Source organism: Pelophylax lessonae (assembly GCF_965119305.1).
Source record: "Pelophylax lessonae genome assembly, chromosome: 1".
Classification (NCBI taxonomy): domain Eukaryota; kingdom Metazoa; phylum Chordata; class Amphibia; order Anura; family Ranidae; genus Pelophylax; species Pelophylax lessonae.
The window spans coordinates 795,959,996-795,983,819 of NC_138768.1; the positions used below are offsets into that span (position 1 = coordinate 795,959,996).

Here is a 23,824-nt window from a genome sequence, read left to right on the forward strand (position 1 = left end):
AATACATTTTGAGGCAGTTACCCAGAAATGTACAGATATGGAAAATCAGACAAAAAGTTGGAAATTCCTTATCCGCGTACTTTTTCTGGGTCAGCGAATCAAAATATGGAAGAAACATGAGGAGTATGACATCAGAGGAGAAAAGAAAAGGTCAGGAATGGCGGACCCCATGCTTTTTCAGAACTGGTTTTATTGCATTCCCTACTACTGTCTGAGACTGTGGGAAATGGAAGTGGATCAGGTTAGGGAGCATTGAAGGCAAGTTAAATTTGTCTTGAGCTTCAGCTTGAAAATTTGGCATGCAGTGCCCTGATTTATTTGCTGTGAATAGCATGATGCCCCCACCCTCCTCAATATTCTCCCTTACATTCCTCCATTTTCTTTTATATCATTTTCATTACCTATCCTCTGGAGGGAGGACATGGGAGTCATACCTTGGCTGGTGCCCCACCAAGGGCCCCCAACCCTGCTGTTATGCCAGACGTAGATGATGACACCTGCATTAGCTCCTACTAGGGACCTGCTTCTATTCAGTGCCGACATATGATTATGGGTCACACCCCACAGCCCATGTGCCAGGATTTTAAAAGTAGATTAAAGAATTTTAACCCTCAAGAAATAACTAAAACAAATTCTGTTATATGGAATCTTATGACCTGTCTAAACAATGATCAGAATGTCTCACCCACTTTATGTTGACAGGGTAATGCTTTACTCTGTCACTTTTAATGCTTGTTATATCTTGCGAAAACCTAAAATAAAGCATTTAAAAGGAAAAGAAAATTGTATACTAATCGGCATTCTGCGTTTTCACAGAGGGACACGGCTTTTTGTATGAAACATTCGGAGTAAGACCTCAGTTTTCCTGGCATGTGGATCCATTTGGGGCTTCAGCCACCTCACCAACACTCTTTTCCATGGCTGGATTTAATGCTCACCTCATCTCCCGCATAGATTATGATCTTAAAGCTGCTATGCAGGATTCCAAGGTACCCATGTAGACTGGATTAAGTTTTTTTCTGAATTTCTGCCATGGAGGACAATCTGTGTTTGCCTTGGAATACCATAAACATCCTCCTAAAAGCAGTCCGTAATAAATTTGGAAACAGTTTGCAGCTTAATCTGTTTGTGAAATTACACCAAGTTAGGATTGGTGCCAACTAGAATGGGAAGTGCTTGTTATTGGGCATGGGAATTTTATAAAAAAAAATGGTGATTGCTTATCAGGTATCCCCTTTGATTTAGAGAAAGAAGGCATTAGAATCATGGTTGGTGGCAGCAGTATTAACATTTTTGGGTGAATTTCTCTCTTTTGATTCTTTGTGAGAGATTTTGCAGTGTGTTGCCAGCATAATGTAGCCATAGACTTGAGACGATAGTCATAAAATCCACCTGCCAAGTATTTGTTCAGTGCCTTAATACGCTCACGTGTATTGGCACACATCCATGTATGTTTATGCCCTGTGCATACAGCCTTAGCACCAGCTTAAACTTGGAAGCAATAATAATTGTCCAGGAAAATCTAATTCAGCCTACTGTTGCTTGTCCTTAGATCTGTCATTCAGGGGTTTCTGTCCAAATATCACAAGTTCATAGGAGATGTGATTGTTGCCTGTTCAAAGCATTTCATGCCAATGCACATTTTTATCCTTGGGAATTTTGCCAGTTGTGGCAACAAGCCTGGTTATGTACAAGACAGCTTATTTGTTCAATCCAACAAGATATGGCCAACCTAACATGACCTTCTTTTTTTTTTCATGTATAAAAACTATAACAAGCCACAGATGCGCAAAGAGTATGCAGGAATATCATATGACTGACCACCTTAAAGAGCAGAATTGTGACTTACTGCACAAAAGATTGGAAAGTGGAATTGTTGTTATTGCATTACTAGCACACACAGACGTGCACATGGGGTGTGCCAGTTGTGCCTGGGCACACACTTATCACCCTGCACGGCACAGATTTCAATAGCTATTTACTGTGCTTCAGTTTGTGAATGAACAGGAAGCTGCTCAGCACATAGCACTTTCATTCATTTACTGTCCAGTGCAGCTGAGGCTGCAGAGAAAGGGAATGGGGAATCTGTTCCCTCATTTCATTCTTCTGTCTCAAAAGTGGCACATCAGGGATATGTTTAGACCCCTGATTTTTCACCAAAGCCCCCCAAAGGTGCTCCTACAAAGATTGTAAAAAATAATAAAAAACAGTATTGTAAAAAGTAATAAAATAATAAAAAAAGTTCTGACACCGTCCACTGCCCTACTGACACCGTCCACTGTTCTACTGACACTGTCCATGTTTTTATGGTTTTTAAAATGTGTGTATGCATATACGTGCCTGTATATGTATGTGTATAGTGTGTGTGTGTGTGTGTGTGTGTGTGTGTGTGTGTGTGTGTGTGTGTGTGTGTGTATGTGTGTATATATGCACATGCAATCATAAAGATAGAAGATTTTCAGGAAAATTATTGCATTTTGAATAACAAATCCTCGCAGGTTTAAGTGTCATAACTATCACCTACATCCATTTAATTTGACCATATTTTTGTTAGATCTGATCAAAATTGTCATCGGCTTTGGAACAGTGTTTTTAAAAGTTATAAATGCATGCACTTCTACAGTATATTTAAGTCAGTGTATAAAGAAATTCCAAACTATACCTTATGCTGTAAAAAAAAAAAAATAAAAAAAAATGAATTTTTAAAATTCTATAAAGGTATAATTTATTTTTCAAGCAGATGTACTTAGAACTTACAGTATCTCCTAGGTATTGGAACACTGCTTAAAATTAAAGTGATTTTTTTTTTTAATAAAATGCTTATTGTTGGATTTTAATGCTCTTGCTGTTCTTTAAAAATGTTGCTCTGCTAACTGTGTTCTGGCTGTCTTGTATGTGGGTGACCCCTATGCCCATTGAGATGTATGGAGTCTTGCCAAATGTTTACAGTTCATATGTGCTCCAGTTTAGATCTAAAACCCTATGTAAAGCTGCTCCCAGCGCCTGAGAGGGACACATAGCCAAAGACTTGGGAGCTGCTGTCAATGGTGGAGGAGGAGGAGTGGTTTTTGCTCAGTGTCTCTCCATGCCTGTGTGTGTGGCGCTGGGAACGGCTGCATTTAAGGTTGTAGTTCTAAATGGGAACGGGCATGAACTGGAGAATTTGGCAAGTCTCCATAAGTTCCAAGCGGGCACAGGGGACACCCACATACCAGAAGTCGACCAGCACTGCTCATTTGACCTATCTTTCGGTAAGAGGCTTCGCAATTGGTGGTGGTTCGTTTCCACATTCATTCCCTTTACACTGGGCTATTCACGTTTGCTCATTATTCATTTGGTGAGCGGCTGCACAATCGATAGGGATTCCTTATTGGTGGTGGAAATTTATATAATTTACGGTATAATACTATGCAAGTTTTTTCTCTTTTGCATATTATTCACATTATTCGCTGAGGACTCTGACAACTCCCATCTCCCAGATCTGTGACTACATCTCAGCATATGAATCTTGCAGATTTTTAGTGGCTATCTGGTAAGCACATTTCCTACAGAGACCGTGGAGTGTGATCTATGTTTTCAGCGTCAATCAAGTTGATATTTGGGACATTGATTTTTGTTTGGACATTAATTTTTGTTTACCCACATCACGCAGCGCGGCTTATTTTTCTATACATTATCTGAGGGTGTGGTCGCACTTGAAGTCGCTGCTTTTCATACAATACTCACTTTAACGCGGTTATTTTTCTCGTTTTACAGCCAGGGGATATTCAGTGCAGCAAGAATAGAAGTAATATTTGTAAAAAAAGAATAGCATTAGCATGTTTGTTCTGCTATTAACATCACATGAAAAGGCTTTAATATAACTTTAAGAACATGTGTCCGAAGATTATGATTTAGAGATAAATAAGCAATAGTGCCATAAACATAAAAAAAAAATATTCCATACATCTCTGCAAAACATGCATATTTCCCAAGTTTTGTGTGTATGTGTGTGTGTATATATATATATATATATATATATATATATATATATATATGAATGCTACAGGTACTGAAAAATACCTGTTTATCCTACTATAAATGCTGTCAACATCTAACTTCATGTAGAGAGCTGACAACTCTGCCCTTGCTGCTTTTAAGTCCCAAGCAGTGCTGTCAGCCCTGCCTTGCGTCAATCCATCTCCTCCATCATAAAATCATATCACCCCTTAAGCTGGCCATAGATTATACAATTTCCTTTCCTTCCACCACAGGTAGAAGGATAGAAAATCACTTGATTCCCCCATCAACACAGTCAGTGTTGATGGAGGAATCCATCCCACAGTGCTGTTGTGTTCTGCCAGCAGGGGGAGCCTTCCTGATTACTGCTAGTGGCTATAGCTGCAGCCTGCAGGCAGTATTCGCATGCAAAAAATCCAAAAGGCTGGTTGTACCCAAGTTGTTCCAATCAGCCTACCCATACATGGATCGAAATTCGGCCAGTCCCTGCTGAACCAGCAGAACTTCGATCTATGTTTCGTCGGCTTTAAAAAAGAGATATGCATGGCCAATCAGAACTGTGGCAATGCACAAGAGACACTGATGATCACTCTACCCCATTATTCTCATTATTCTATATTTTATATTCTTTGAAGCTGCATTGTGTGTTACACTGCAGGTCTCTTCTGCACTTTCTGGGATACATTCCAGCATTTTCTTTTAAACCCATGGTTTTTCAAATAAAGTAGGTGATTAAACTGCCGTTTGTTGTAATTGCCAGAAAAAAAATCATCACAAAAGCTGCTGTAAATCCCAGAGCTATAGTCTGGGATTCCCTTTTTTTTTATATATTTTTTTTCTTCTTTTACAGAAGCTTCAGTTTGTTTGGAGAGGTTCTCATTCCCTATCAGAAAAGCAGGAGATATTTACCCATGTCATGGACCAGTTCAGTTACTGTACCCCGTCTTACCTGCCATTTTCCAACAGGTAATATTTGGCCTAAAGATAAGGATTTACAAAATCCCATTATTCATATTGCATATTCAAATTCCAAGTTCCTTTACCTTAACCAGTTTTGAATAATAACAATTCTGATATTATCTAAAGGAGAGACCTAAACATGGATCAACTGTTATTTTTAACTAATCAAATTTCTAGGATAAAGCGTATGAAAAATTAAAGGAGTTGTAGAGTCAGAAGGTTTTTTAACATAATGCATTAAGATAAAAAGCCCTCTGTGTAGCAGCTGCCTCAGCACCCCTAATACTTACCTGAGCTCCATCTCTATCCAGCGAGTAACCTTGGCCATCCTGATTGGCTGAGATACAGCCGTGGCACTATTAGCTCCCGCGGCTGTCAATCAAAGTCAGTTAGCCAATCAGGAGATAGAGGGGTGGGGCTGAATGGCAGCTCCGTGTCTGAATAGACACACTGAGCTGCAGCTCGGCTTGGGTGCCCCCATAGCAAGCTGCTTGCTGTGGGGGCACTCGACGGGAGGGAGGGGCTAGGAGCTCCAGCCAGGGACCAGAGAAGAGGAAGATCCAGGTTGCCCTGTGCCAAACCAACTGCAAAGAGGTGGTAAGTATAACATGTTTGTTATTTAAAATAAAACAAAAAAAAAAACGGGACTTTACAATCACTTTATTTTTCTTTAGTTTGTGTAGCGTAAGGAAGGTTAAAGTGGTTCTTAAGCCGAAACATTTTTTACCCTAATTCATTCCTTGCATTAAGTTAAAAAAATATTTAGATAGCAGTATTCCCTCTCAATCGATCCTACCCTGTGCCCACCTACAGCAGCTGTGTCTTCTCTTCCTGCTCTCACTGAACAGACTGCAAGCAGCAAGAGCCATTGGCTCTCGCTGCTGTCAGCCAAATCCTGTGACAAAGGGGCGGGGCTGAGCCGAGCCGCGCTGTCTGTGCCTATAAATTGGGAGCAAGACTGAAGGTGATCCTGTGGGCAGGTCGAGGTGACAGGAAGATCGTCAAGTCCTTTTATGTTTCCCTCCTCACAGGGCACAAGTAAGGGTCACATGAGAGACCTACCCCGGGGATGGTTCTTCTGAGCTACGTTGGGCACCTGTAACAGAATCACTCCACTACACATGGGGGTACTTTTTGCTTTTGTGCTGTTTCCTTCAATGCCCTGGGACAAGGCTGAGATTGCCGTGGGGGAATATTCGACCTTAAAGTGGACCTCTGCTGTTAGAGATCAATGTACACCTACACTGTAACTGTTCTCCAACTCTCAGGTCCTCGTGACAATGCACATCTTCTCCATAATTTGCATTTAGGAGGAACATGCTGAGCCTTGTCCACATCCACCTGTCCAGCATATTCCACTACCGTTCCCCAGTAGTGGAGTGGGCCCCGCTGTTCACCTTGCATGGGCTCCACATTTGCACTTAACCCTTGAACTTTTGTAGCCCTGTGCATCCCATTGCTGTGATGCTGACATCTCCCTCGCTGCTAGAAGCTATTTCATCTGCAGCATGTACAGACTACCAACAGGCTGCTTGTTAGCCTTCCCTTACCTTAGGTAACCACTTGTGTCTTCACACTGTATTACTTTTGTACTGATGTATTCACACACCTTAAAGTACCTTTTCAACCTGTACCATGGGATGGTACCTGTTACTTGCATTACACCCCTTTGAGTACCTTAAGACTAGGCAGGCACAAAATTTCCAAAACTTTACTTACAAAAGCACAACATTTAGGGACCTAATTCTTTCCTACATCCCTAACTCTAACTATGGACTGCACCAGCATACCTGAAATGGTAGTGTCCATGTAATTACAGAGTCCATCAGAGGCATTCTCCAGTAGCTGGTATCTTCGTGGCGCACCCCAAGTTCTTAATCTTTACATCCAGGTAGTAGTGAGCAATAATATTTTGCTCTTTATGGGTGTTGTTCTCCATCTTTCTCTCTTATGGTCACTGGCTCTCCTGCTCTTGGGCCTATTATGGACCCTGGACCCTCCGTGACCCTCCTGCTCCAGACCACTGTCCCACTTTTAAAACACAGAATCAGCGGGCTGGACCCAGAGAAAATCCCGCCAAAAGACAAAAAAAAACGGGAAAGCATTAACTCCTACCCACTGGTCTAGGACAGCACCTAACTGGCTAATTCCAAACCTCTTACAAACCCCCATGTCAAGGGTCCTGCTATGGGGGGAAGCAAGATGAGGAAGAGCCAGGAGCATTGGTGGAGCTCACAATCTAGAAGGGAGGGTCAAGTGAAACAAAAGGCAATAACAGTGGGGGATGGGTTGATGGAGAAAATGGAGGTATATTTGTTAGGCGTATATTAATTGGTTTGCGCCAAAGTTATAGCGTTTACAAACTATGGGATAGACTTTTGGACTTATTATTTTTTGTTGTTGTTTTGTATTAGTAATGGCAGCAATCAGCAATTTTTAGCGGGACTTCGGCATTGCGGGGGACAAATCTGACACAAAGTGACACTTTTTGGGGACCAGTGACACCAGTACAGTGATCAGTGCTAAATAATATGCACTGTTACTGTATAAATTACACTGGCAGGGTAGGGGTTAATACTGGGTGTGATCAAGGGGTTAAGTGTGAGCAATACAGGAGGACTTAGAAGGCCCTGCTCGTTAGAGCTTACAATCTAGAAGGGAGGGGCAAGCGAAACAAAAGGCAATAACTGTAGGGGATGAGCTGATGGAGAAAAGGGAGTAGAGTGTTAGGTGCAGCTAGGATAGGCTTCTCTGAAGAGAAGGGTCTTCATAAATCGTCTAAAAGCTAGTAGAGTAGAAGATAATCGAACCGATTGGGGTAAGGAGTTCCATAGGATTGGAGAGGCTCTGGAAAAGTCCTGGAGGAGAGCATGGGAGGAGGTGATGAGGGAGCTAGAGAGCAGTAAGTTTTGAGAGGAACGAAGAGAGCGATTAGGTTGGTATAATGAGACCAGGTTAGTGATGTAACTGGGGGCTAAGTTGTGGATGGCTTTGTAAGTTGTTGTAATGATTTTGAATTTAATTCGTTGGGTGAACGGGAGCCAGTGGAGGGATTGACAGAGCAGAATAGCGGACACTGAGCGATTTGGTAAGGTGGATGAGTCTGGCAGCAGCATTTATGATGGATGGATAGTGCAGCAGGCACATATCAGGAATATGAAATGTTTGGTTTACATATTGTTTACATGGCATTAAAGCGGAGTTTCGCCCACCTTAAAAAAATTAAAAGTAGCTGCTAAAATATAGCAAATAAAGAAAAAAATAATATAGCGTATACAATTGTGACACAAGTCATATTGTAATTGAATGTTATTAAAAATTACCTTTCCTTTTCAATCTATAGCCGCTGTATTTTCTGAAAATGCAATGCAATATGGCTACCTGGAACTGTTCTGTACACAGAATGTATACTGACCACACCCCAGAAACATTATTTCCTGCTTTTGTGATTGGCTCGCTGATTTTCCTAGATGGCCTGCCTAAGATACAAGTCCGATTGTAGGCACCCCCTGCAACAAAAATTTCATTTTTAGTGAGATAATCACAATTGGAACACGTCTAAAGGGATGCAGGCCCTGCAGCTTTCCTCATTAGTGCTCTGCATGTGCACAGCTGGTTAATAATTATGAAACCACTCCCATTAGATTCATTTTCACACAGGGGCATAGACAAACACAGAGGGACTTCTTCAGAATAACAAAAGGTAGGAATCTGCAACAAAGGTTGTTATAATCCTTGCAATGTACATAGATCACCCAGAGGGGAATGTTTTTTTCTCAACAAAAGTGGAGTTACGCTATATTAAATGTTGGTTGTAGTGTCTGTAATAGATTCATCAGCTCCATCTATTGCCAAAATTCATTATCATTTCTCATTGAGGTACTGTATGTCCGAAATACTACATTTTGGCCACTAGATGGTGCTGACAATCATAGAAAATACCTATTACAGAAAATATACCCTAAATGTGTGCAGCCTGCACAAATGCGTGTGACATTCTGCCAACAAATGTTTTATAAAAAAAAAAAAAAGTCAAAAGTACATTTCACACTTTTTTTTGTTAAAGTCCAAAACTTTTTTGGAGAACAGTAAAGCCTTCTGTAAAGTTTTATTGATTTCTGTAACCCTGTTGAGGGGATTTAATTTCTCTTCCTGTCTGGGTGACAGCAGGAAAGAAAAGACAGGAGGGTTGTCACTGGGACAGGAAGAGACAGACAGTAATAGTATGCTTATTAGATTTTCTGGATAGTTCTATTACCCTGTGTGTGTTCTTAAGGGGGAGTTCCACTCAAAAGTGGAACTCCGCTGATCTGCTTCCCCCCCCCCTTGGAAGTTCGGCCCCCTCCTTTTTCCTCCGCCGCCGGGCCAATTACAAAGTGCAGCGCGCTTTGCGCATGTGCAGTAGGGAACCAGCAGTAAAGCCGAAAGGCTTCGCTGCCGGGTTCCTTTACCCTGGATGGCGGTGGTGACACCTGAGAGCCGATACAAAAATCGGCTTCAGGTGCCGACATCGCGGGCTCCCTGGACAGGTTAGTATTTCTATTTAAAAGTCAGCAGCTACAGTATTTGTAGCTGCTGACTTTACATTTTTTTAAGGGGGGCGGAACTCCGCTTTAATGCCATGTAAACAATATGTAAACCAAACATTTCATATTCCTGATATGTGCCTGCTGCTCTATGTACTTGTATGAAAAAGTATCCTGTTCTCTCTGTATTGATTCCCCTGTGTGAAATCCCTTGTGTTCCTGCTAGTCCCTCTGCTTTCCTATTATAAATACTAGACATGAGAGCCCAGCATGGTCAGTCCTCTAGCTGTGCTAGCCTGCTCTCCTTCAATAGTCAGACTTGTGCTGACACACTCCCCCCTGCACAGTGAACTGGGAAGACCAGTATACTGCTGTTTTCTCCTCCCCCAGCTCTCTGAGCTCATTATGCAGCAGCAGAGATTATGCAATTAAAAAAAGGTATTTATAATGTTTTTATATTTATACACAAATGTTTTGCCTTTCATTTCTATTTTAAACTGAATGGGTTGTTTTACAGGTGAGGGTTTACATATACTACTATATTTACATACACACATATAATAGTGTGTAGATTCTTTAGGTGTGGGATGGCTGGACAAAGGGCTGGCAGCTTCTACAGGTTAAAGGGGTTCCACAGTCACTTTGGGCTGCACGAAGGAGTTATCATTTTTGAAGGAGATATACCCATTTTGGAGATCGCTAGCAGTGGGAGTGGTACTGCAAAGGGATAGCTCTATCCGATAGGAGGGACGCATCCGGACCTGAAGAGGGTCTCCTAAGCACGTTTGGTCTTAATGCCGTAAGGCATATAGGACCCACATTTTCTGGTGAGTTTGAAATTTACCTATTTCCCACGGTGAAGGGATATTTTGGGAAGAAAGAAAGGAGCACCTGCACTTTACCATTTATCTACACATATCCTGTGGACTATTTTTTTATTTATATTTATTTTTTCACCCAGAAGTCACATTTTGGTGGATGTTACCATAATATGGACTGTCTATCATCAATTCAGTAAACAGTTGTGCACATGAACTTTAACTATTTATTAATTTTATATATATAATTTTTATACACAAATGGTATTTTTCATCATATGCAGCACAGCATTCACATAATTTATTTATTTAGTAGCACTATTTAATTTTTATAGAGTGTTTACATAGTGGTATATTTATTAACTTCTTTGGTTGACATACTATCAGCAAGCGCTATAGGTAATCGCCCTACCTTTGATTACTATATCTCATCACTAGCACTAGCACTTTACTATAGCAGCTGCAATTTATTTATTTATTTATTTATTTATTCACTCATTCATTTAAATTTAGTGTAATATTATCACTAGGCCCAATAACACCTTTATAGGTCCCTACTTTGGCGCGGGGAATATACTTTGTATATGTTTTTCAAATTTTCTTTTTTTACCATATGCTTGGTAAAAAAAAATCGCAAAAAGCGTATTTTGAATGGTTTGCGCAAAAGTTATTGCGTTTACTAACAAAGGGAAAGATTTTTGTAATTTTTGTTGTTTTTTTTTTTTAGCGCGTAATGGCGGCGATCTGCGATTTTTTTTTTTTTTTTTTTTTTTTGCGGGACTGCGACATTGGGGGCGTACAGATCGGACCCTTGACTGACATTTTTGACACTTTTGGGGTTCCCAGTGACATTACTACAGTAATCAGTGCTATATATATGCACTGTTACTGTAAAAATGACACTGGCAGTGAAGGAGTTAACTGTATTGGAGAGGGAGGGGTTAAGTGTGTCCTAGGGGCGTGCTTCTAACTGTGATTGGCTGTGGCTTGATGTGTAAGAACAGTGATCAACGGTCCTACATAGTAGAACCGTTTGATCATCATTCTTACAGAGGGAAGAATGACCGGCGGCTTTGTTTACATTAGCCGCCTGCCTTTCTCCCGCTGTCACGGACATCGGGTCCGCCGGGCACACGCGTGGGGGGGGGTCTGTGACCGCGCGGGAGCGCGCCTCTGGCGGCGCGCGCGCTCGCTCCCAAAACCCTCACAGGCTAGCGACATAGCCCTACGTTACTCTGCCTGTGAGGGGCTGACTGCCGATGTAAATAGTCGTGCGGTAGTCGGCAAGTGGTTAAGGTGTGAATGGAGCATTGTGGCTGAGCACTGTAAGCAGTCATAATGTGGTATGTTTATTCAATATCTGCTTTAAGTTGCATTTTTTTAGCTAGAGTACTGTAACTCTTTACCATAAAGTTACTGCAGAAGACTGATCAATTGCAGTTCTTTTTTTTTTTTTTTTTAATATATTCTAAATGCTTCTAGGTCAGGATTTTACTGGAATGGGGTGGCACTGTTTCCTGATCCACCGAAGGATGGCGTTTATCCTAACATGAGTCTTCCCGTCACCAGTGATCACATTCACCAATATGCAGAGACCATGGTGAAGAATATTAAAATGCGGGCAGCCTGGTTTAAAAGCAATGATGTCTTATGGCCCTGGGTAAGTTCTTTCCAGGTCCCATCAAAGAACTTTCTGTTTCCCATTTCCATCCGATCAAAAAAGCTTAGTTGTAACTGAATACAATCCATGTGTTTCTGTAAACTGCACAAGGGTTTATAAAAGATTGGAAAGGAAGAAGTTGTGGTGGTGGTTTTTTTTTTTAAAAGAATTTTTTATAAATTTATAATCGCCATACAAAAATAAAAAAAACTATAGAAAATGCAAAGACCAAATCATAAAGAGAAAATACAAATATCGAAAGCATGTAATACAGTAGGATATGGGGGGAAAAAAATGTAAAAACAGAATAAATAATACATAAAAGCGGAAAAAAAAAAACGAAAAAAAATTTAGATCACAAACTTTCTAGTTATGCTGTTTTTTTTTTTTTTTTTTTTTTTTTTAACAAGCATGCAGTTTTAGTAATTTCTGCAAAAGATTTTGTGAACTCAGAGGTCTTGATCTGTATGCTTCTCTAGCTTAATGCCTTAGAAAGAATCTAAGCCATCAGCATGATAGCCAGGCAGCTAACATTTGCAGAAGCATATTCCCTCATTGACAACCTTCATATACTCTGTATACAGATTTCCTCAAAGTCATTTTTGATATGACTTTCACATTTTTGCTATTTTTTTTATGCAATTCCATTGACGAGTAAGCAAGCTTTAATTTATGTACTTAATCTGTGTATTTAGCCATTTTTCCCTGGAGTTCAGCTTTAAAGTATTAGAGTCATCTGAGGATAGAACTGTGATAGGAATGTGCAATGAAGAAGACAGTCAGAAAGCCAATGACAAAGATATTAGAAGAGTAATGATAGAAGCTGGTACATACATATTTACCAGCATAGGCGTGCGCAGCCTATTGCATTAGGGTCTGCGCCCCAAAGCTAAAACAAACATGTCTTTCTCTGCAGCTTCAGCTTCACTGGACAGTGAATGAATGGGAAGTGCTCTGTGCTGAGCAGCTTCCTGTTCATTCACAAACTGAAGCATAGTAAACACAGTTTACTTTGCTCCAGTTATGAATGCACACAGTGAGTGTGTTCACTGTGTTTATTTAAAAAAAAAAAAGGGCAGGACATATTTACTAGCCCCTTCCCCCCGCTCTCCATTCTAAACCATCCCTTACAGCAGCCGAAGGGAGAGGAGAGAGGGGGAAGCCAGCAGCACTGCTGGGGGGAAAAGGTGCAATACTGGGGGAAGCCTGGGAGTAGGGGGAATCCACATGTAGGGATTAGGGTGTGCCCTGGCACACCCCCTGCGCACGCCTATGTTCACCAGTACACCATGGATCATGCAGGAGCAGTCCAAATATTTTATTGCAAAAAAGATCACATCAAAAACAGTGCTCTGTTTTTGATGTGATCTTTTTTGCAATAAAACTTTTGGACTGCTTTTGCAAGATCCATGGTGTGCTGGCGAATATGTATGTACCTGTGATAGATCCAGTGTCCAGCTGGTGATTGCTTCAGCACCCAATATATATGTGCCTATATCCAGGAAGGTGTGCGATGGGAATATGAACTTTATTGATGATAGAAGCTGTCATAAAAGTGACAAGTTAACATCTGTACAAAACAAATTGACTGCATCTAGATTGGACTTATTTTTCCATTTTCAGGGCTGTGACAAGCAGTTCTTTAATTCTTCCATTCAATTTAATAACATGGATTTGTTACTGGAATATATAAATAATAACCCAGAGTTCGGAGTGACTGTGCAGTACTCCACGCTTGGAGAATACTTCAAAAGCTTATACAGGAGAAACTTGACGTGGGAGGTTCGCAAAAATGAAGATTTCCTGCCGTACTCTTCAGGTATGATGCACAGACCACATTCTAGATTATAATTATTATTGATTCATATAGTGCTCTCATTTTCTGTGGTGCAGTACAGTACAAAGAAACCATTATATGCACAGATAAGTATTTGGAACGGCTGCAGCACTAAACAGGTTAATGTAATGAATCCAAGAAAATGGACAAGTGTAACTAAAGGCAAAGCTTGTTTTTTCTTCATTTTGGATAAAGTAAGGGTTATAACCCCTGTCATTTTGCCCTCTGTGTACAAAGTGAGGGAAGCCCACGATGTTACCAGGGTCTCAAAATCCGTGACCCATTGGAAGATTTGCCCTCTATTACTGTTCTGCTCAAAATTTGGGATTTTCTTTTACTTTTGATCATAATGGTAAACAAAACAAACAGAGAGGGTGAATCTCCCTAATACAGTGGGGATCGAAAGTTTAGGCACCCCAGGTAAAAATTTGTATTAATGTACATAAAGAAGCCAAGGAAAGATGGAAAAATCTCCAAAAGGCATCAAATTACAGATTAGACATTCTTATAATATGTCAACAAAAGTTAGATTTTATTTCCATCATTGACACTTTCAAAATTACAGAAAACAAAAAAATGGCGTCTGCAAAAGTTTGGGCACCCTGCAGAATTTATAGCATGCACTTCCCCCTTTGCAAGGCTGAGACCTGCCAGTGTCATGGATTGTTCTCAATAATCGTCTGGGAAGACCAGGTGATGTCAATATCAAAGGTTTTAAATGCCCAGACTCATCTGACCTTGCCCCAACAATCAGCACCATGGGATCTTCTAAGCAGTTGTCTAGAAAACTGAAACTGAAAATAGTTGACGCTCACAAAGCTGGAGAAGGCTATAAGAAGATAGCAAAGCGTTTTCAGATGTCAATACCCTCTGTTCGGAATTTAATTAAGAAATGGCAGTCATCAGGAACAGTGGAAGTTAAAGCAAGATCTGGAAGACCAAGAAAACTATCAGACAGAACAGCTCGCAGGAATGTGAGAAAAACAATTCAAAACCCACGTTTGACTGCACAATCCCTCCAGAAAGATCTGGCAGACACTGGAGTTGTGGTACACTATTCCACTATAAAGAGATACTTGTACAAATATGGTCTTCATGGAAGAGTCATCAGAAGAAAACCTCTTCTATGTCCTCACCACAAAAATCAGTGTTTGAACTTTGCAAATGAACATATAGACAAGCCTGATGCATTTTGGAAACAAGTTCTGTGGACCAATGAGGTTAAAATTGAACTTTTTGGCCGGAATGAGCAAAGGTACGTTTAGAGAAGAAGGGGCACAGAATTTAATGAAAATAACCTCTGTCCAACTGTTAAGCATGGGGGTGGATCAATCATGCTTTGGGGTTGTATTGCAGCCAGTGGCACAGGGAACATCTCTCGAGTAGAAGGAAAGATTGATTCAATAAAATTTCAGCAAATTTTGGATGGTAACTTGATGCAATCTGTGAAAAAGCTGAAGTTAAAGAGAGGTTAGCTTCTACAAATGGATTATGATCCTAAACACACCTCGAAATCCATGGGGGATTACATCAAGAGGTGTAAACTGAAGGTTTTGCCATGACCTTCACAATCTCCTGACCTCAACATAATTGAAAATCTATGGATAGACCTTAAAAGAGCAGTGCGTGACAGACAGCCCAGAAATCTCAAAGAACTGGAAGACATTTGTAAGGAAGAATGGGCAAAGATACCTCAAACAAGAATTGAAAGACTCTTGGCTGGCTACAAAAAGCGTTCACAAGCTGTGATACTTGCCAAAGGGGACAGTACAAGATATTAACTCTGCAGGGTTCCCAAACTTTTGCAGACGCCATTTTTTTGTTTTCTGTTATTTTGAAAGTGTAAATGATGGAAATAAAATCTAACTTTTGTTGACATATTATAAGAATGTGTAATCTGTAATTTGATGCCTTTTGGAGATTTTTCCATCTTTCCTTGGCTTCTTTATGCACATTAATACAAATTTTTACCTGGGGTGCCCAAACTTTCGATCCCCACTGTAGGTACACAGACAGAAATATAGACTAACAGGGGTTCTAATCTCTCTCTGCTCTATCCAAAATGAAACATTTTGCTTTTAAATGTGGAGGGATAAATGGAGCCTCAGTTATTAATTTATCTAAAAAGTTGAGCAGGGGAGCACTGGACCCTGTTGTAGGTGAGGATTCCAATCTGATGTGACCGCTTTTTTTTCTGGAAGCTCCAATGAGCCCTGACATGGCCTTTGGGGAAACATCTCAAGTTTTGAAGCAAAAGAGAATGGCAAAATATAGTTGTCAATTGAGATAACAATAACAATGAGGTTCCAAGGAGCTCCTTGGGCCTAACAATGTTGGATTCAAAAGGAAGGCCTGGAAAGAAATATTGGGGGAATTCTAGGGTTAACATTTGAAACTAGCATAAGATCCATTTCAGTTTTTAGTTTAGCCATATTTGGTGCTTTTTTTTTGCAAACCTTAGTTATTTGTTGTTTTTGACAACATTTAAAGTACTTGCCACCAATTGCATCTCTGTAATTTTATAGAAAGATAGTACATTCCTCAGACATTCCTCAGAAGCCCTCTACCGGGCTCACCTCTACATTAAAATAAGCCTTGTGATCTTTTTTCTATATTAACTGACCACACAACTGACAAATAAAAGGCCAGCAAATCCAGTTTGCCCTGCTGAACACCATGTCAATGATCAAGGACTCTCTGCAGTCTCTGCATTTGCCAGTCAAGCTGTCAGACCCAAACCTCTCACTTTTTGGTACCATGCTGGATTTCAGGGTTCCGGGGCCTGGGAATTCTTCCCTGCATTTGAAAATACTCCTATTTATGTCCCATTGAGTTGCCTTGTCCTAATGGAAAACCTGCTGCTATTGCCAGGTCCAACTGTATATAGGAATACAACTGAAACAGCCTGGCCTGGAAAGGGACCTTGAAACTGGCATCAATTTTACTGAATCATTGGCACTAAAACATGAATCTGGAAAGGTGATTTAAGCGTATAAGAAATCCAGTGATTTCAGTGATATTAAATAAAGGGTCAACGCAAAGCCACATTAGTGAAATTGGGATGTCAATTCCCAACTCCAGTCAAAATGTATGGTTTGTGACCCCATTACAAAGATTTTTCCTCACTTCCTGTCCCCCTGACACCGGTACAAGGGAGTGCAATAGTCACAGGAACAGATACAGACAACAATAAAACTATTTTTATCAATTTTCATTTTTTGAGTAGGTTTTATTTATTTTTTTATTTCCCCATATAGATGCGTATCAAGCATGGACTGGCTTCTATACCTCTCGCAACATCTTGAAAGGCGTGGCACGCAGAGCCAGCTCACTGCTGTATGCAGGGGAATCTGCATTCACACAGTATCTGCTGAAGCATCCATCTGGAGCTGTATGCAAAATGTGGGCTCTGGAGCAGCTGCAGGCCCTCCGATGGGCCGTCTCAGAGGTAAACCTTTAGTGCAAACATGGTTAAAAAAGAAAACTCCATCTTTGACTGGTAAAAGCTAGGTAAAACACTGTGCCCCATTTATCAAAACATATTAAAGAGAAATAGTCAGGATTAGGTATTTATAGGAATTGGATTGTGTTTTGTATCCTCCCCCTGTCAGAGCACACGTCTGTTCCGTGTCTGACCACAATGTCCCCACAGAGGCTGACCTGTCTTCTACCTGAGCTCAAGGCTGATCACTGACCTACTCTGTGCAGTAATAGAGAGAGACATAACTGGCATTTATGAAAAGGGGAAGTGATTGGCGCTGCCAAAGATAGGGTATTATAAAAAGTATATTTCCTAATGGTGGTTATTACTATCTAATAAGATGTATATATTAGATAGTAATAACCACCATTAGGAAACCTACTTTTTATAATACCCTATCTTTGGCAGCGCCAATCACTTCCCCTTTTCATACATTCACCTGATACAACCTCCTTAGGCTGTATTTTTGAAGTGGGCTGCAGCCAAGCTTGAATCCTAACTTTTATCCTAAGCGCGGATTCTTTGTATTTTTATCTATAACTGGCATTTAGGGCCTTATTTAGGACACATTCATAATTGTCACAGGCCAATTTTCCATTTCAAATTTTCCAAACTACAAAGAGAGAATCTGTGGCACAGCAAAGACTAATCTGCTCTTAAAAACATTTAGGGACAAACCCTGTAAATATATTTTTCAAGCTCTAAGAATCTGTCCAGAAAACAGGAGAGGGGCAGAGGGACAAGAGCAGAGTGGGCGAGACTCTGAGGAGAACCCTGCACTGGATGCTGGAACTTTGGAGGACTCAAAATCAGAGCTTAGTGGAGATTCCTGTCTGGAATCTAAGACCTGGGATTGTGAACATCTTCCTTTAAACAAGTGGAACTTTATAACCAGTAAATGTCTGAAATTAATGAATATGGTGCCTATTTGGAAGAGTCTAGAGCAGCCTTGGTCAACCATTTTATCCCAGAGGAACCCTTGAAATAATGTTCTGGTTTTGGGAAACCCCTGCTAAAATTAATTATTGGGATCAGAGGGAAGAATGCCCCTAACATTGGTGATCAGTGGGAAAAATGCCACTGCTACAGATAGCTAAAAAGAGCAATGGTGTCATTCTGCTGGCTGTCTAGTGATGTTGGACTGGGAATTAGGCGGGCACAATCAGATTGGGAGGTCAATCAGCCACAGCTGAAGAAACCCCTATACACCTCTGAAGGAACACTAGGGGAACCCTGATTGAGAATGGCTGGTCTAGAGACTGTCTCCTCAGTGGAAACAGTACAGTATATACAGAAGATGGCAAGGCTTGATTTATTTTTCAAGTTACAGGTCTGTGTGATTGAATATAGAGGGTAAGTGCTGACAACAGCTGGTTGGGCTAGTCGGCTAATAAAAAAGTTACCAGATGCTATAAAGGACTCTTTATAGCTTAACTCTCTTTATGGCTTTTTGTAAGCACACCTCCAATACAGGTTAAATAAGTGCATTTTCTTGTAGAGTGCATTGTAGATGCATGAACTTGACTCCAGCAGTGCAATTTTGGGGCTCTTGGAGACTTTCTTAGCATGAAATGGTCAACTTTTGGGCTTCATTTACTGGTCCATCCAGTCCTGGACCAATTTGCAGTTGTGTAAAATCGATGTCACTCGTACATAATTTTCCTTACAGTGCAATGATTGATTTCAAATCGTTTATCAATCTTTTTAAATCCCTTCCAATGCCTAGAGTCATCCATTAAGTTCTCTGCACCTAATCTGAAACACTTGATTCTTAATTTATCGATTTGAAAGGCTGTACTTAGTTTTTCCACGTGACAGATCTGTATTTTGGTTATTTAGATTATGAAAATCAATACACCATGTCAATTTTATATGTAATTTGTTCAAGTATATAACTTTTATCTGTAGACACTGTTTAATTAAAGATCTAATGTTTGCATGTCCAAATATAATATCTCCATAAGGTGGTCTTACTTTGTTCACTTCTGTATACACATTATGACCTAAAGTATGAGGACAATAAGAGTCCAGGTATTTCCAGTTACGGGGAATGCTTCAGCATGCACAGATATTTAGATAAATGTGCATTACCAAACTTGGAGAAAGTTCAAATCACAATTTCTTAAAACAAAGTTAGCTATGAGTATCAGTGTGGTGCCTATAAGGGAGAGCATAAAAAGGGTTTATTTAACCACTTTAATACAGGGCACTTCCCTCCCTTCCCGCCCAGGCCAATTTTCCCCTTTTAGCGCTGTTGCATTTTGAATGACAATTGCGCGGTCATGCAACACTGTACCTACACCAAATTTATGTAATTTTCCCCCCCACAAATAGAGCTTTATTTTGGTGGTATTTGATCACCTCTGGGTTTTTTCCTTTTTGCTAAACAAATAAAAAAAGACCGAAAAGTTTGAAAAAAAAAAAAGTTTTTTTTTATTTATGTTATACAATTTTGTAAATAAATAAGTTTTTTCCTGCACTGATGAGCACTGATGAGACTGCACTGACAGGCACTGATGGGGTGGCACTGATGGGGTGGCACTGATAGGTGGCACTGATATGCAGCATTGGTGGGCACTGATAGGCGACACTGATGGGCACTGATAGGCGGCATTGATGGACACTGATAGGTGGCACTGACGGGCACTGATAAGTGGCACTGGTGGGCACTGATGGGCGGCACTGATCGGCACTGACAGGCGGCACTGATGGGCACTAATGGGCACTGATAGGCAGCACCGGTGGGCAATAATGGGCACTGGTGGGCAACACAAAAGGATGGCAATGATGGGCACTTGTGGGCAGCACTGATAGGGCACTGGTGGGCAGCACTGATGGGGAGGGCAATGGGGGGCTCCCTGAGCCCTGATTGCCATCCCTGGTGGGCATCCCTGGGGTCATAGTGGGCATCCCTGGGGTCATAGTGGGCATCCCTGGTGGATCTAGTGGCATCCCCCCCCCGAGGGTCTGCACTGGCAATCAATGATCTGGCAGGCATGAACTAAGGAAAGCCGATCAACGGCTGTTCCTATTTACTATGTGACCAGCCGTGATTGGACACGGCTGATCACATGGTAAAGAGCCTCCGTCAGATGCTCTTTACCGAGATCGGAGATGCAGGGTGTCAGACTGACACCTCGCATCACCGATCGCCGCTCTGCGCGCCCCCGGGGGCGCCCAGAGCTGTGTTATCCTGCCGCCGTCATATGACGTCCGGTCAGGATAACACAACCACATTCCCGCCGTCAATTTGTAATAGGGCGGGCGGGAAGTGGTTAAGTTGTCATAACAACTTTGTGAGACAAAAAAAAAAAACACTTTAAAGACAGTTAGCCTAGCTCCACATTGAATGCGGGTTTGGCTGCACGATTTCAAAATGGCATTTCAGTCTGACTTGGGGGGCAATTTCACAGACATCTGTGAAATCAGGCTCCTGCACAGATGTCTATTGAATTTGACACCCTCCCCCCCCCCCCCCCGGAAGTCACCAAAAGCAGTACAGAAACTACTTTTGGGAATCGGTGCCGCACCACAATGTCGCCGTCGCACAGATTCGGATGGTGACATTTCTGTCAAATCGGACCAATGTGAACGTGGCCTAATGGGTTGATTTACTAAAACTGGAAAATCTGCTGCAGCTGTGCAAGGCAGATAATCCGCTTCTAACTTCAGCTTGTTTAATTAAGCTTTGACAAAAGAAAAACTGACAGCTGCTTGGTTTCTATGCAGAGCGTCACCAAATTTTGCGCTCTCTAGTTTTAGTAAATCAACCATAAGTGTCGGTTCACACTATGGCAATCCGACTTCGGGGGCGACTAGTGAAGTCGCCGTGCACCGCGACTTTGGCGCGACTTGCACGGACTTCACATAATGGAATTCAATGCAAGTCGCTCCGACTTCGGTCAAAAGTAGTGCAGGAACTATTTTCTAAGTCGGAGTGACTTGAGTCGCTCCTATTAGAACGGTTCCCATAGCACTAAATGGACCGTGACTTGTCAGGCCGCCAAGTCGCCTGACAAGTCGCGGTAGTGTGGACCGGGAATAAGGGTCCTTTCACACGAACGATCTGATCAGATCCGCCTGTCAGTTTTTTAGGCGGACCTGATCAGATCCTCCATGCATCCCTATGGGGCAGCGGATGTCAGCAGAGACATCTCCGCTGACACCCGCTGCTATCTGAAATCCGGACGGATGGAAACCCTATTTTCCATCTGTCCAGCAGATCGAATCGGATGAGAATAGTCCGTTCTCATCCGATTCCCCCATAGAGGACAGGGGGGATCTGACTGCTCCATCTCTGCACACAGAGCGGAGACGGAGCTGTCATCTGACTGCTCAGCGGGGATCAGCGGATCAATCCCCGCTGAGCAGAGAACGGATTGCGCCGGACGGCGCATCATGTGAAAGGACCCTTATGAGTTTGATGTCCTGAAATAGAAGGCCCAACAAGCTCTTACAGGTGACAACGCGCAGTATATACTTTTTTAGGTGATAACTAGGTATTAAAGTATAACTAAATGCAAAAACATTTTAGTTGGATTGAATGTGAAGAGATTAGATCACCTGTAAGGATTTACTGCTACAAGTGTCCCCGTTCGGGAGATCTACTACCTCTTTTTGTCATGTTGACTGAGAGTGAGGGTGAAATAAAGTCCCAAATGTTGAGTTGTCACCAGAACAGAAGTAGAGGGAAAATCTCCCAATTGGGACACTAGTTCTGGCTGCATTTAGGAATTCCCTCACTTTGAAAGAAATTCCTTTCTCCTGTTGTGGCTGTGGGACAGGAAAACAAGGGAACCTAATAGGAAACAGATGTCAAAAAATGATACGGGTTTTAGCCCATCCTTACTCTATCCAAAATTAAAAAGAAATTGGCTTTAAGTCAGTAATTTTACTTGTCTGGTCATGATTGCAACTGCCCTGGATATTGCGATGTGTCATTACTTATACAGTGGGTACGGAAAGTATTCAGACCCCCTTAAAGTTTTCACTCTTTGTTATATTGCAGCCATTTGCTAAAATCATTTAGGTTCATTCTTCTTCCTCATGAATGTACACATAGCACCCCATACTGACAGGAAAACACAGAATTGTTGACATTGTTGCAGATTTATTAAAAAAAAAAACTGAAATATCTTATGGTCCTAAGTAATCAGACCCTTTGCTGTGACACTCATATATTTAACTCAGGTGCTTTCCATTTCTTCTGATCATCCTTGAGATGGTTCTACACCTTCATTTGAGTCCAGCTGTGTTTGATTATACTGATTGGACTTGATTAGGAAAGCCACACACCTGTCTATATAAGACCTTCCAGATCACAATGCACGTCAGAGCAAATGAGAATCATGAGGTCAAAGGAACTGCCTGAAGAACTCAGAGACAGAATTGTGGCAAGGCACAGATCTGGCCAAGGTTACAAAAAGATTTCTGCTGCACTTAAGGTTCCTAAGAGCACAGTGGCCTCCATAATCCTCAAATGGAAGACGTTTGGGATGACCAGAACCCTTCCTAGAGCTGGCCGTCCGGCCAAACTGAGCTATCGGGGGAGAAGAGCCTTGGTGAGAGAGGTAAAGAAGAACCCAAAGATCACTGTGGCTGAGCTCCAGAGATGCAGTCAGGAGATGGGAGAAAGTTGTAGAAAGTCAACCATCACTGCAGCCCTCCACCAGTCGGGGCTTTATGGCAGAGTGGCCCAAGGAAAGCCTCTCCTCAGTGTAAGACACATGAAAGCCCGCATGGAGTTTGCTAAAAAACACCTGAAGGACTCCAAGATGGTGAGAAATAAGATTCTCTGGTCTGATGAGACCAAAATAGAACTTTTTGGCCTTAATTCTAAGCGGTATGTGTGGAGAAAACCAGGCACTGCTCATCACCTGTCCAATACAGTCCCAACAGTGAAGCATGGTGGTGGCAGCATCATGCTGTGGGGGTGTTTTTCAGCTGCAGGGACAGGACGACTGGTTGCAATCAAGGGAAAGATGAATGCGGCCAAGTACAGGGATATCCTGGACAAAAACCTTCTCCAGAGTGCTCTGGACCTCAGACTGGGCCGAAGGTTTACCTTCCAACAAGACAATGACCCTAAGCACACAGCTAAAATAACGAAGGAGTGGCTTCACAACAACTCCGTGACTGTTCTTGAATGGCCCAGCCCTGACTTAAACCCAATTGAGCATCTCTGGAGAGACCTAAAAATGGCTGTCCACCAACGTTTACCATCCAACCTGACAGAACTGGAGAGGATCTGCAAGGAGGAATGGCAGAGGATCCCCAAATCCAGGTGTGAAAGACTTGTTGCATCTTTCCCAAAAAGACTCCTGGCTGTATTAGATCAAAAGGGGGCTTCTACTAAATACTGAGCAAAGGGTCTGAATACTTAGGACCATGTGATATTTCAGTTTTTCTTTTTCAATAAATCTGCAACAATGTCAACAATTCTGTGTTTTTCTGTCAGTATGGGGTGCTATGTGTACATTCATGAGGAAGAAGAATGAACCTAAATGATTTTAGCAAATGGCTGCAATATAACAAAGAGTGAAA

General features: G+C 41.6%; 1 protein-coding gene across 1 annotated transcript in view; it reads left to right on the forward strand.

Moving 5' to 3' along the window:
* MAN2B2 (mannosidase alpha class 2B member 2) overlaps nt 1–23,824 on the forward strand; it is a 103,370-nt gene that overhangs the window by 14,958 nt on the left and 64,588 nt on the right. Inside the window, exons 4-8 of the mRNA XM_082260272.1 lie at nt 817–989; nt 4,850–4,965; nt 11,786–11,963; nt 13,587–13,782; nt 17,058–17,248. Of these exons, the coding sequence (XP_082116398.1) occupies nt 817–989; nt 4,850–4,965; nt 11,786–11,963; nt 13,587–13,782; nt 17,058–17,248 (854 nt within the window). The remainder of the gene's footprint in view (nt 1–816; nt 990–4,849; nt 4,966–11,785; nt 11,964–13,586; nt 13,783–17,057; nt 17,249–23,824) is intronic.